Source organism: Dermacentor andersoni, chromosome 2 (assembly GCF_023375885.2).
Source record: "Dermacentor andersoni chromosome 2, qqDerAnde1_hic_scaffold, whole genome shotgun sequence".
In the NCBI taxonomy this organism is placed as follows: domain Eukaryota; kingdom Metazoa; phylum Arthropoda; class Arachnida; order Ixodida; family Ixodidae; genus Dermacentor; species Dermacentor andersoni.
In genome coordinates this window covers 59,948,161-59,963,011 of record NC_092815.1, presented here as the reverse complement: position 1 = coordinate 59,963,011, position 14,851 = coordinate 59,948,161, and the positions used below count along the sequence as shown (strand labels likewise).

The 14,851-nt window shown below is 46.0% G+C and overlaps 1 protein-coding gene across 4 annotated transcripts in view; it reads left to right on the top strand.

The window, feature by feature from the left end:
• The window catches only part of LOC126542595 (alpha-2-macroglobulin-like protein 1), a 40,796-nt gene that overhangs the window by 18,392 nt on the left and 7,553 nt on the right, over positions 1–14,851 (top strand). For all 4 annotated transcript variants that reach the window (XM_055077098.2, XM_055077096.2, XM_055077099.2 and 1 more), the window contains exons 5-20: positions 51–106; positions 409–478; positions 587–700; positions 1,058–1,142; positions 1,585–1,690; positions 2,208–2,322; positions 2,518–2,657; positions 4,320–4,523; positions 5,701–5,916; positions 7,650–7,967; positions 8,116–8,268; positions 10,356–10,431; positions 11,572–11,699; positions 11,865–11,991; positions 13,117–13,297; positions 14,342–14,570. In XM_055077098.2, coding sequence (XP_054933073.2) covers positions 51–106; positions 409–478; positions 587–700; positions 1,058–1,142; positions 1,585–1,690; positions 2,208–2,322; positions 2,518–2,657; positions 4,320–4,523; positions 5,701–5,916; positions 7,650–7,967; positions 8,116–8,268; positions 10,356–10,431; positions 11,572–11,699; positions 11,865–11,991; positions 13,117–13,297; positions 14,342–14,570 — 2,318 coding nt within the window. The remainder of the gene's footprint in view (positions 1–50; positions 107–408; positions 479–586; positions 701–1,057; positions 1,143–1,584; positions 1,691–2,207; positions 2,323–2,517; positions 2,658–4,319; positions 4,524–5,700; positions 5,917–7,649; positions 7,968–8,115; positions 8,269–10,355; positions 10,432–11,571; positions 11,700–11,864; positions 11,992–13,116; positions 13,298–14,341; positions 14,571–14,851) is intronic.

Below are 14,851 nucleotides of genomic sequence, written 5' to 3'. Positions count from 1 at the left end.
AGCCCGCATGGAAATACCACATTCAACTTATGTAAACTCTTGCCTTGCAGTCAACTACAGAGTACTCCTACTTGACAACAACCTCCTGCCTGTCACTGACCGACTGGTAAGTTGTCCGTTCCTGCTTACCCTATCGCTGTGCTTCACGGCTGCCTTCGTTTCCGCAATTTCTACTTCTTGCACAATGTTTACGCCCATCTGCTGCGTGTGCTCTTCTATATACTTTTAACTTTGCTACTCTCTTGCAATGCGTTTTTATTCATTCGTTACCAGAAAATTGAGCCTTCTCCTGGAAGCAATTCACCTGAATAGGCCGTATTGCGCTATCTGCTACGTACTATTTTCACTTAAAAACCTGTTCAATGAAAAATGCACACGGTTTTTACAATACAACTTACCATCTCGCAGGCGAACATTACTATCACGAACCCTTACGGCCAGCTTCTGTATCAAAAGCAGTTTGTGAACTTCACCGATGGTAAGTTGATCTCCAAGTAGCCATAGATGCGCGGTTCATTTGCAAGCCGCCATAGATGTGTGGCCGCATAGTAGCCTTTTCTCAGACTGCAACTGGGGTGTCTTGCAGGTCTTCTGCAAGGTTCCTACAAGCTCCTTGCGATTACTGACGAAGGCTCGTGGACGATTGCGGTATCGGTGAACACGAACTCTGGATCGACATCGTTTGAGGTCCGGGACTATGGTAAATGCACATTACGTAACTCGTACGTAATTCATTCATTCTATTCTATAATATGCATTGCGTTCCCGAAGCAACTATTTGGCTAAACATCCATGGCCTACGGGTTAAAGTCGTAACAGTTGCATACTTTCTACCGTTAAACAGCAAGTCTTGAACTTGGTTTCTTTAAGTAGTCCTTCGTTAAGGCGTACTACATAAACGGAACGTCAAAATGGTGCTTGATTCAATGAATCAAGAAAACGTCTATTTGCAGCAAGCGTGGCACTATGGCCTGGATATAAAGATCAAAATTGGAACTTCTGAAACGCTCTTTCTTGCAGCTCTTTAATGGAGTTTTTTTTTTTTTTTCTCTTGCAGTGCTGCCCAAATTTTCAGTCACCATCACACCTGACGCTAACGATGTTGTTACGAATCCCACGGTCCTTTATACTGTCTGCGCAAAGTAAGTCTGTCATCAATACACCGGCTTAACGTCGCCACCATCTGAATTTCCCTGCTAATAAATGGCAACTGTACTACTCCTTACGAAATCGCTGTAATCTAGCCATGTTTGCAGTCGCAATGTATGAACGCCTATCAATTTCTTAACTGAACGATTTATCTGCAGCCCATTTGTCCTGTATTCCACCTTAACGAATGGCTGCTCATTCGGCACATATTTATAACTCATCGCGTACTATTTTCAATGTGATTCCCCATCCGAAACTTCGAGTTTTCGAAACCTATCGTTGCCTTTACAATCAGAACCTGGTGAGTGGCACAGCGGGTACCTTGCCGCACCAGCGTTGTGCTTGTCAGTATGCTCATTATGTATTCTTTCGCTGGTGCCTTCAAGCGTACAACTGTTCGTGTGTTATGATGCTTTCTCTTCTCTCCCCTCTTAGGTACACCTACGGCGAAAATGTGAAAGGAACTGTGCAAATCTACACGTCCCCGTTCAACTACTACTACCCAGTGCGCCAAAAACCAGTAATTCTTCGTGTAGCCGAGGTAACTTTTTTGCTGTTAACGCCTTACTGTTACTCGCCTCCGTTCATCGGCTAGGACAAGAAAGTTGTCTCTAGATTGGCTTCGCATAAATAATTTTCTTACGTTCTTGCCCAATTCTGACCTCGCACATCGTATCTTTCGGCAAATTCCACTAGGCGAATAGGACTTCTATAACGCAATTTTTCAAAAGGGCAACAACATGACAACGTCTCTACTGCTGTTCATCCCGTGTTCCAAATTGCAGTGATAGCACAAGAACGATTCCTTGTTTTTTTTTTATTTCATTCGTTCGGCAAGAAAGTATGCAGCTTTTCTTTCTTGTATCCACGTTCTTTCCGTGCGCTTCTACCATGGAACATATACACGGCGGACAATCTGTCTGTTCAATGGGTTTGTTCACTGGGTTTCCGCTCGTATCTATTTTCCACTTGATAACTCTATGCTCTGCTATTGCCGCTGGTACTAGTCTTTCTGGAAAGTCCCTAGGCACACATTTGATGCTCTTTATCGCTTTCAGATCAACGGCTGTTATGACTATGCCTTCAACGTGTCGCTGTTGAACACTGTGAACTACACGTACCCTACGTACCCATCAATAAACGTTACCGCCAAAGTCATCGAAGATGGAACAGGTATGGTATACACCTACAAGCTGCATTTAGACTCACTGATTGGTGCCTTATGTGAATACAAATACACTATCTTTCTAGTTGTTGGCATTCTGCCAATAACTCAACACCTATATCCCCTTCTAACAATGAATCCATTTTCGCATATTACTGTTGCTCATCAGCTTTCCACACATACTGAAATACTTTCGCTTGCAGGTGTCTCTCAATCTGCCACCGAGCTGCACAGCCGAGGTACCACACGGCTTAGACTTAACTTTGGACAAAAGTACGACACCAACGGCCAATACACTAGCAATGACAACACATTCAAACTCAATCTCATCAACAAAGCAAAGGTAAGCTACGTTTTCGCCACGCGTCCTGAACCTTTGTGCGAGGTCGCGTGCCTCACGTGGTCATCTCGCAAACATCTAGGTTCCAGCCACATCGTTTAATTTAGCCATTCAGCTAAGCTCACGCGTTATTACACTTCATTCACGCTTTTGTAATATTTACTTATACCTAGCTTTCTTTGTGAAGTGCGGTATTCTAGCGTAGTGTACTGTTCTACCATTACGGTTTGCTTTCAACTACGCCGACATCGGCAGGCGGTAATGGTACACCGGTAACGCTATGCCAACACTCTACGGCTTTGCTTTCCGCGCATAAATCTAGGATATCGAGAAGCAAATTTCTTCACATGCACCCACAGGAGAACAATATCGTAGTTCCAGAGAATCGACAAAAATGCACATATCGCTTCAGTCATTTCTTGATTCAGTATCTCCGATATAAGCAACTGCGTTTCAGCCATCCTCAAAGTTGGTGCTCTTCTCTGCGTCGGCAAGCCACTTCCGGCGACGTTTACTTCCTCGCGCACTGCGCAGCGGTTGCTCCAACGCGAACAGTTCGCCATGGGCTTTCCAAGAATTTCCATTTCCTTTACACCTTTCAGGCCGCCGCCTCTACCTTTAATTTCTTACGCCTGAATTTTTACCCTCAGAAAATAACTACGCCCTTTCTCTAATCAATGTCCATTTCTGTAGCGAACATTTGTGGTAGTGCGTTGTGCACTTGTGCTTATGATGCCCAACTTTACAGGATTCTTGCAGTGTGCAACTTGACACAGCTTGATTTTCCTTTAACTGTGCTTAACTCTTCAGTTACACTCTTTGAAGCGTACATTTGTCTTACAGCAATAATAGCCATTTGCCTTGCTTGCGTTTCCTTTCTTGAAAACGCTGCGCTCCCTAGTTTCCTGTCGAGAATGCTATGTCACTCTGATAACGCACAAGCCGTTCGTGACTTCGAAGTACCCGGCTCGCAGCGTTAAAGAAAGGAAATGCGGACAAGACGATTATTGTTGTGACACAAGATACACCCCAAAGGGTGCCAACTTTTTAAAGTGAATTTCTTGTTTCTAGAGGTCATCCTTGCACTCGATGCGAAGCTCGCAAAACGCAACTACGGGACTCGGTGGTCGTCGGTGGTTCTCGTACTCTGCGTTAGCTGTAGTGGTGCGCCTTCTCCTTCCCATTTTCTCTCCTGCTCAAGTGCATCGGCGTCGCACTCGTTCAGCTAGAGCAGTGCTAGCCCACTTCTTTTTTGGTGTTCATTATACATAATTAATAATCCCATACGGTCGCAAAAGCAGGCTCCAGCTCGCACCGTTTGTCGCCTTTGTATTTATCCCTGCCCAACTGTACCCTGAAACACCTCAGAAACACCGTTCCCTTAAAGCGAGCGTCGACCTTTGTCTCGAGCCGTTAATACACATTTTCCACGTACGTTTCTTCGACTCGATCCTTTTTAATGAAGCCCGTGATGTCATTAAGCACATTTCTGGTAAATCACTTGCTTAACTCTTCTAATTCTTGTTTAAGAACACACAACAATCTAGGAACGTCGTTATTAGCACTGTCGTAAGTCTCCTTCCAATACGTACGTTGAATGCAAATTAACTTGCAACACTAGTTTTCAATCGGCCCTTAATGTTTTTGTTTTCTTTGTCTGTGCAGCTTTATGTACAAGAGCTTGACGGAACACCACGCGCAAAGGAACTCATTCAAGTGTGCATGTTTGTGGAGCGAAACAAATTCAAGTGGCGCTCATGGGAGACCGACAACGTGCTCGCTTGCCGAAACTACACATCAGACGCTGAGGGGATCGTTCATTTCAGCATGCCACCTCTCAGCCAAAGAGTCACTGGTGTCATCCTTCAGGTATGTCTAGAATACTCTCTCCGTCTCTACTGTGACATTAAGAGGCCCCGTAAACACATTTGACCATAGCAAGAAAAACGTTGCTTATCTTTGGTAGAGGCTGCTGTGAACACACGAGCCAAAAAATACTGCACTGCATGCGGCAGAGGCTTTATGATCTCGTGTCAAAAACGGCCATTGCTCTCGCTTTCGCAATGCCGTCGTGCGGCGCCATTGAGACCACCTGGTTCGCCAAAGCTATTGGGTCATTTTGTGATCACGAGAGCATTCTAAAAGTCAGAAAATTTTATTTTTGCACTGCGCGTAGCTGCGTCAGCTGTGCGTTGCCTCTGCGATGACAGCTGCGTAACGCAGTATACCGCGGCCACCACGGGGTACCGCGACGAGCGCCTTTCGCTGGCGCTGCACTGAACTTTCACCGGGGCTTCGCCCACTTGGCTTCTCCGTTGTGGAGCTTCCAGTGCGCTAGCGGAGACGAAAAGAGTGAAAACCGGGTATTAGTGCAATACCTCCACTTCTAATTGAAACATTCGAAAAATGTGTGCGGCACGTGACTCGTGTGATGTCCCTTAATAGTTCGTCACTTCTATGATGAGACAGGTTTAAGGGCCCTTGTAAATGGTTAGCAGGCAAGTTAAATGACCCGTGAAAGTCGGTTTCATTAAAAAGCGCATGAATAAGCTGACGTGTATGCTACTGGAGAATCGAACTACCTACGACATTTAATGGGAAAGAATTTCCGATCAATCTTATTACATTCAATGATCCATTACCATTCGGCCAAGTGAATGGAATCTCCTTCCCGCATCGATTGCCAGCAACCACAGTCAATCTGCTTTCAAGACACACCCTAGCAACAATGCACAGTTGTATCATTCCTTTTGGTATCGCCCCAATGGCATTGTGAAAATTTTAAGCAAACACCAGGTATGTCCAGCAGAGGGCTGAATAATCTTATTCCGCAATGTATTCTGCGTCCCCTGCAAGAAAGTCGTGCACATCGCTAAATTCTTTCCACAACTTCAAGACTACCTTAGCGTTTCCACATTTAGGCAGCAGCGTGTTGGTTAATTCTAGCTTAACCTTTCCTCTATATGCCAACTTGTTTCAAAGTGCGCCATCTGTATTTACGCAACCGCTGCAAAATGTCCTATACTGGTTTTTGTTTTGTTTTTAGGCCATTGCAGTGAATTTCCCACGCATCGTAGTAAAGAACGGACCAACTCTCGAGAAGCCAACGGCGCAACAAAACCTGGTTCCTTTCTACTCGCCCACTGCAAGCTCCATTAGGGTTGACCGCGGTGATGGAAGCGTGTACACGTGTCAGGCCAGCTTTATGCGCGACATCGTTATGACTGCTGACGCCAACGTTGACTACCAGCTCTTCCTAACGGTAAGCACTATTTTTTTTCCTGTGCTCTCCATCCAAAAGTAGCTGCAGCTGCGAATAGCAACTTGCACACTAGTGTAGTTGCAAATGCGTGGAATATAGCGTTATTGTCACGGCTGTCAGGACCTCAAAACTGGGTCGGCTGCGTTAGCCACTCCTGTCGTTTCCGTGTTGTCAATTCATCTCGCCATTTGGGGCATAACTTTGTGTCATTGGGAATAAAAACTTACGCCCCTGCTGACTTATTAGTCATGAGCGCGACTCTCATGCCATTCAATGTCCCGCAACAATCCTGATGAGTAATTTGGGTACTGTTTTGCGTACCACGTGGCATGTGAACGCATTTCCGAGGCGACACAACGAGTGAAGACGGTGTGGTGCGCAATTAAACGGTTCTGACGAAGATAACGGTATCAGTAGCTCGCCTACTGCTATGTTAGTACATGAATTCGGAGCCGCAGGCGTGAAATCGTGCATCTCATAGGTGGCACTACGATTTCGCTTAAGATGGCAGTGATACAAGTTCTGCCCTCGGGCTTTAATAATCCCCTGGACGAGCCTTCATGACTCTTCGTGTCTAAACAGGAAGAAACCTTTACGAGAGCAATTGCAATCTTCCCTGGCCGCTTGAATATTGTTTAACACACTAATATTAAGCAATGGTCGAAGGGGACTTGATACTTCTTTATTTAAAGTCCCACGCTGCCATTACGTCGGCCTTGCAGGTGTTTGGACGTTGTCCTATTGTATGATAAACATGACTGTCTTCACTTGAAATTTATTACTGACCACAATGCAACCTCACGATCATCCTAGGCTAATGAAACGAAAATAAAGGAACGAAGCCAGCTTTCACATGCTGGTTGTTGGCCGCTGCTGGAGTCGGAGAGGGTGCCGCGACGCGGAGACCCCCGATGGGGAGGGAGAGGGAATTGAAGATTGCGTCACGTTGCACCTGTCAACCGCGTGGAAGGTCGCATGCGCGTCTCAAGCTGGGGGTCCCGTACCCCAAAGAAATGATGCTGAAAGCCAGCTTGCCGCTTTCCACCCCTGTAACGCTCGTCGCGCTCAAAGGAGCATTCTTCGCCAGCATGAATAAAGCGTTCGGTTTCATTTTACACTCGCATTGAATAAACACAAGGTGCTGAAACATGTGTTCATGCATGTACGGAAAGCTTCGTTATATACAGGGTGTCCCTGCTAACTTCAGCCAGTTTTAAAACAATCAGATGCTGGTATCGTTTTTTTTTTTTCATTCTACCTAATTACATAAATAGTCCTATTTACTTAATCAGCGTCTGAAATGTTATAAATTAACTGCCGATGAGAATTGTAAAGCAACAGTGCGTGTATTCGCAGGCTTCTTTCATGCACGAAAAACTTTTCTGTAGCACCTATTGAGTAACAGAAAGCTGTATCGCAAGTTCATGACTCTCTAAACTTATTTCATTGACACTTCATTTTATAACATTTGAGAACGTTATTTATGTAAATAGGTAGCCTGCACATACTGAGCGAAGCGACGGCAAACATTGTTCTGTACGGCTACGTGGCATTTGCAAAGGCATATTTTTAAACTCTCTAAAGTTATCTAGGACACCCTGTATAGATTCCAACGGGGCACTTTAGCTCTGCCGTATTTCGATTTATGTGTTGCTAGTAGGCGTGCTTACTCAACTGGTGCTAAGCTCTAAATTTGTCGTTTTAACCTCCGTTTTTTTTTTCATTCAACGCAGCTGAATTCTGCCGGACGCATTCTGGAAACTCGCAACTTCACGCAGCGCTTTACTGAAGCCGATCTCACTACGGATCCGTCGGACGACAACTTGATCAAGAACAGTGACGCTCCTCCTGGTAGTTCTGATCCAGGTATCACTGAACCAGAAACCACACGCTCGGTGGGCAGCTTCAGATTCCAGTCCATTCTGCCTCCAAACGCGAGCCCCAAGGTTCAGCTGCTTGTGTACTACGTGCACAGAGACGCCAATGGCAACCCTGTTGAAGTCGTTTCTGACTCGGCGGAGTTCAGCGTCCAGAAGTGCCTCGAGAACAACGTAAGTGCTCGCTTACGCGATACCTGCCGACTCTTATACGATTAGTTCAGTACTTGGACCTCTTTTTCATATGTGCAGAAGTTGCACTTATTGGTGCTTGGCAGTCTTCTCATCTGCATGCTTCTAGTGATTACGCTTTTCCTGGCAGGTGTCACTGGCATTCGATCCAAAGAAGGCTCTGCCCGGTTCCAACGTGTCCCTCTCGCTTGCCGCGGCCGGTGACTCTCTCTGTGGAGTCGGAGCCGTCGACAGCAGCGTCACTCTTCTCGACAGATACAACCAGCGCAGTTCCCGGGACGCTGTAAGTGCAAAATCTTCGGTGGAGCTTATCGCCTTGGCGTAACCCGACACTATCTCAAGCGCATTTGCAGTTTGCTCTCTCGTCTGGTGTTATTGCATGTGCAGCTATACTTGTGCCGTGTGAAACATATTCGATTCAAGCTCCATCAGCCCTCTTACATTATTTTCCAACTCCTGTCCGAATCGCAATGCTCTCGCACATAGCACAAGATTCCCAACAGCCACTGAATGTCTAAATTGGCGAACTCTTAGATTTATGGCCGTCATTTCGTTACGCTTAAATTAATAAATCTTTCCAAATATCTTGTATCCGCCAAGGTGGCTTAGTAGTTATGGTGTTGCGCTGCTAAGCATTAAGTCACTGGATCAAATCCCAGCCGCGGCGGCCCCTTTTAGATGGAGGCGAAATGCAAGAACGGCCAGGCGCGTGCATTTGGGGCACGTTAATGATCCCTTGGAGGTCAAAATCCATCTCGAGTCCACCACTACGACAGTCATCAATAAAATTGACGTTTTGCCACATTAAACCTCATATTTCCGTTAAACATACTGTGGCGCTACGCAGCTTCTGCGTTTGCACACTATATATCTCATCACGCAGCGAAAATTCCAAATTTCGCTAAAGGCTAGAGTGCCGTGGCATGAAAAGGCATTGCCAGGTCGCGCAATGCCTGAACGGCTCTATTAGCGCCTTTGTGAGCTTTTGTGTAGGGGTTGAAACCTTGCTTAGTCTACCAGACGTGGCTTCCCATTTCGGCCGATTGCTCCGCGTTTATTTCTTAAGCAGTGATCGGCTACAACATGTGCAATGAAGCTTCGTTTATTATTGCCCTGCTTCAAGTACTCCATAAAGGAAAAGTGAAGATAGCGTGCGTCTTGCAGCTTCTCTATCGTGCAATAACATCGCCAATATTTCGCTCCTATTGGAGCATGCATCCCCCTCGACTACGCGCCGCACTTGTTATCGCACAGTCTATCAGTAACATTTTATTTTACACATCAATTTTCCCTTTTCGTTACCCGTTGAACCAGCCCAAATACCGCTTGAGTGCACCCGACTATCCGAGTGCAAGAAGACTCAGTGCGTGCACTTGCATTATAGTTGTAATTAAATGGGTAAGCATTTATATGCCTACCCAACGAGGAAATCTGTCCGTCCGTCCGTAACGTCAGAATCTCTGATGTAATGTATGAAATTGGAAAGGAAAAGCGTTGGCGGTGGTGTGTTCCGACCCCACGCTCAGAAGCCGAGTGTCTTACCTTCTCTGCTAAACACTTCTCTTGAACCTTCTCATCTTTGCTCGGCGTTTCCGTTTTACCTCTTCATTATGTGTAACACCCACGCTTCAAAAGGGTTTCACTGGTTGTAAAGTGATACAAGATATAAAAATATAAACAAAGCCATATAAATGTTTTACCGGTTGTAGAAAACAAATGTCAAATGAGTTCCTATGAAGGCTTTGCGGATCGTGAAACAAAAGCCATGTCTAGGACTATATACAGTTGACCACGAGCATTAAAGACATCGGCAAAATTTTGCATTCGCGAAAATTTAACGCTTCATCCTCCATGCCTTTCGGTAGTCCCGTGATGTGCCTTCAGTTGCGGCGTTCCTTCACCGACCGAAATGCCACCGTCCGTTGCGCTTTCCATCGCGCAACAGACGAGTAAGCATTCAAAGTTGATAACGAGTGATGAGGAGCTATATGGGTCTCATCATGGTTACTGGTTCCCTGCGGATGAATAGGTTGCTAAAGAGCTATAAGGGCTTATCGGAGCAAATCTGAAAACGTTCGCGAGGCTAAGGGTTGGATCTAATACGATGACGTTAATAACGAACAATTCATAAGAATTTACACTGGTCGGATCAAGTTTCCTGACATTGGTAAAGACACCGGACTGAGTGGATCTTAATTATGCATAACCATCATGTTACTTGCTCGAGAACTCCCAGAAGAGTTTCTGCGTGAAATGTTTTTACTAGGATGTCTTAGAGCGCTCGCTGCAGACAATCAGCGGATCAGTAATGCAACCGCCTTTTCGTTACCTTTGTGATTCTCCCCATCTTACAAAGTATTGTTCTTCCAGCTTCTGAACCAAATCAGCTACCTGAACTACAGATATACCCGCACGTCTCTCGTCAACCAGAGCTACTGCTACGTAGGTAAGTGCATCCTTTCCTCCGTGATGAGTTCGGCTGCTAGCTCCGCACTGAACTCGTCTCGGTTGGGAAGCCTGCAGCATCACGCGTCGGAACGTTGGGAGCTGTTTCACGCGTGCTCTCGCCAGGGCTAGCCGCCGTTGCCCGGGAGGATGCGTTTGATGCACACGAATGTTTTTTTTTCCGCTCACTGGAACCCTACATTAGAAGAGTTACCATATTCACAGGGAGCCACCTACCTTTGCTAAGGGTCTTTACCCCTGCTGGACACTCTATAAAACTTCATATCTCTCCAATCCGCTTTCTCTTCGCATGTTATCAAATGGCGTTGATCACGCTACGCTACCGACTGAGCGCATGGCAGTTGTGCCTTGCAGTACCTAACCATTTTAGTCGCGCATTATGTAGGTCTCCATAAATCTATGCATTTTCACATGTCCAGGTGCTGGCAACTATACCATTCACTTGATTGTAATGCACTGTCATGTTTTGTGCATTCTCTAGGGAGTCGCACAAAAAAAATAAAAGGGGCACTTAGTGGTCCTTCCGTGCATGAATTCCAAAGCATTGCGACCACCGTCCAATGCGTATGCTCTTTAGTCCTAACTAGCTCTTAGGACACCTAGTTGGTTCGACTCCCACGAAAGGTCGAGAGATCGTGGCCTTCTTTGGACCATCACGCCGATAACGCCGGACTTTCCGTCTCGTGAGCCATGATTTAGCATTAATAAATATTAAGGCGAAGCTGCTTACAATGGCTCATACCCCCCCCCCCCCCCAAAACAAAAGAACTAGGCGTCAAGTCGAGAGGTACAAAAAATATCGGGAACGGATCATGAGGGCAGAGGCTAAGGGCAGAGGCTACAAGCGCTCAGCAAAGTGCGGCGAACAGTGCGTACATTCATTGGAATCACCCACACAGCAGACAAACATAAGTTTCAATGCAGAACAAGCTCAAAGCAAGCATAGAAACCATATCACTTACGGCCGCGGATGCTCGAGAAACGAGTTAGCACAAACACTAGTGCCTTTTGTGATCCTTTTCTTGATGTGCATTGTTAGGATACCCACCTTCTAGGTGGCCTAGATCATCTAGGCAGGTTTTAGGAATTCAGTTCTCAGTCTATACTGCTTTGTTCTCAGACGGCTACCTCTTCAACGAACCATACGAGACGTCAACCGACGCTCAAGTCAAAGTGAACAAAAGGAAAAGGAGGCAGGCTGTGTCTCCATCGGTGTCTTTCAGCTACGACTCGCTGAGCTCATTCGAGGTACGTTCGTGCTTGGCAATCAATGCCGTTGCTTGCGTGTTATGACCCTTCATTGCCCTAATACAAGGACCATGCTGATCACGTAATTTTCTCGAAGCAATTGGCATAATCTGCTGAATATTTACATTACGTTACACACGCCGACACGATGGCATTTCCTTTCAGAACTCTGGTCTTGTTATCTTCACCAACCTACCCGTCCAAACAAGACCTTGCCCTAATCGAGCTTTCCCTGGCTACCCGAACAATCAAGTACTTGCAACGAGTAATCGTTTCTACCCAGCCTTCGGAGGCAAGTGGTTTGAACCTTTTATTACAAGTACATTTAATGTGCATGGTATATGAAAAACAAGGTAAGAGTCGCTGTTAAATACTAGCGAAGATATCTAATTTTCATCAAGCTGTATTCTTTTTGGCTTTTTGTTTGCAACTACCGGCTGTCGTCTACCTTCAGATATGGCGTAACTCCCATTGTGATACTAGCAGTCCTCGTGTTTCAATGTCCTTGCGCGCTTGTGCCGCCTCACCAGCGGCTACATTTCCTGGAATGTTGCAGTGGCCGGCTATCCACTGGAATATTACGCGAAGATATTTATTTCTGTCAGCTCTCTTAAACTCTCCCAAACTGCATCCGAGTACTCGGAATTGATTTTGGCAGTACAAAGCGATAATGCCGTCCGAGAACAGCGCAGAATAACCAGTTTGCTCCCTTTCGACCATGTTTATGTGTCGTAGCACCAATAATACAGCAAAATTCTGCTTTCATTATTGTATCATGTGTTCAGAGGTCCGTTTAAGGTGTCATTCCTGATCGACACATGCTTAAGTAGAACTACCGTGACCAGTGCAATCTTTATACGCTTGGATGTAGCACGGGTATCTCAATATTTATCAATTGTTCTGCTTCGAGCATGAGCAGGTCTTTCGATTTCTTCCTTCGATGGGAAGTTCTATTTTCGTATACTCAGGTTGTCGCGAAGTTCCTTGTTCCTTCGCTTGACCAGCGGATTCTCGGGCATTTAATAAATAGGGTCTCGCTCAAATGTGATCGGCAAATGCGTTTAAGGAAGTCTCTAAACAAATGAGTACTTGCGAACTTTAATATGATTGATTTCGAGCTCAATTTTCAGATCTTCTCATAATACATCAGTTCTAGGAGTAAGTTCTATTACGTTTGAGCGAAGCGTGGTACATTTGTATGACATGATAAATGTATATACCACGTTTATGCTTAATAAAACAAGGTGGAGCTTGTCTTGCGGTAAAAACGGTGCGGCGTCGTAAGACCAGTTTAGAATAAAATAAACTCCTGGTAGCCTGCAATCGCTTCACCTTCAGTACACTTAAAACTGAAGGTAATGGTTGCCCCCACCTATGTTCAGCAAGACTGCAACTTTCCGCTTTTATCTCCCGGCAGCTGTGAACAAAGTAGCATTCCGTCCGAGCTCCGCCGGCGCCGCCGGGTTCGCTGCATCATCACCGCCTCTAGCTGAAACCGCCGCGCAAGACTTCACGGGAGGCGGAGGTGGCGTCCAAGGCACCAACTCGGTCAGGACACTTTTTCCTGAAACTTGGCTCTGGCAGATCAAGAGGGTCAGGTACGTTTACTGGCAGCATTGCTAAGCAGTGGGTGTGATAGTCGGCCGTCAATCGTTCGATCGGTCAGACAGTTGCTCTAGCTTAAAGATATTGCTTTGCTTGGCGTTGCCATTCTGGCAGTAGCGCGTCCTAGAACAATACGAGCTGTCAATGTTGGGACATCATGAACTAGCGCGAAAAAGACCTCAGACGACAGCGAGAAGCACGCAGTACAGACTGACTGCAGCATTCTGTGTGCTTCTCGCTGTAGGCCAATGTCTCTTTCGCGCAAGTTAATGCGGTCTGAAGTCCGTAATAAGCACCAACTAGCTCAAGTGTCTTCTGTGACTCTATGAATGTTACTTCTTGCTAAGTATTCTGCCGCTTAGAACGTCACATTTCCAACATGAGGGAATGGGCTACTCACGGGCTGATAGTGGATCATAAGTGACTGCAGTTTACCTAGAAAATAGGCGAGGTAATTTTCTGCTCGAGACTTCGCAAATGTCCGTGATACTTAGCCATCTCTAGTGTTCAGTGCTTTTGCTTGCCCTGCGAAAAGGAGTAGACAGCACCAATTCTTGTAGCTTAATGCCACACCACCTGCGAACCCGCAGAAATGAATGTACTAGTAGACAACGGAGAGTTAAACATTGGATTACAATGTATGTCTTGCATGTAGTACGTTATTAAAACATCTAATTGAAGTTGCCCTTAACTAGAAAGCTTTTATCCAAATGATGCCTTGTTACGAGTTACCATGTGTGCTGTAACTGTCCTGAAGCTTCTTGAACTCTACGTACGTCAGGTGAGGCCACTGCACATGTCACCTCTTAATAAACTTAACCTGCAGTTCTATGCGGGCGTACACAAATATCGTGCTTCGCCAAGTAGTTTCACTTTTACCATCTTTTTATTCGGTTGCACATGTCATGTGCTACCTTGCTACACCCCCGGCTAACAAACAGAACTCGCCACACACCCAGTCTCGCTTATCCAACGTGTGCAATAATATGAGAACCCCGAAGGGATTTCATGGTGGCCGTCAATTGCTTCCCCTACAGTCCCGCAGGCTCCCTAGTCTACGAAGAGGCCCTTCCGGACACCATCACCACGTGGCAAGGCACTGCGGTGTGTCTTCACCCGAAGAACGGCCTAGGCATCTCCGAGGTTGCCAATGTCACCGGGTTCCAGCCGCTCTTCGCCTCACTCACGTTACCTGCCTATATGCAGCGCAACGAAGTGGCCACCGTCATACTGACCGCGTTCAACTACGGTGACGAATGTGTTGCGGTGAGTGTGTCGATCGCACGACGTGTGCTACATTTGTGCCTTCTCAACGCTTCACTGTCGGTGCTGTTCTGGAGCTTGTGAAGAAATGAAAAAAAAAAAACGCTTGTTTGTGTATCGGACATTACGTGCACGTTCATGAACCTCAGGGGTTCAAAATTAGTCCGGATTCCCCCACTACGGCATCCCTCATATTCAGATCGTGTTATGGTGCGTAAAAACTGAGGGGAAAAAGAGCTTGTGGCGTAATAAGAATAGCCCGATTTGCGTATGAATTGCAATGT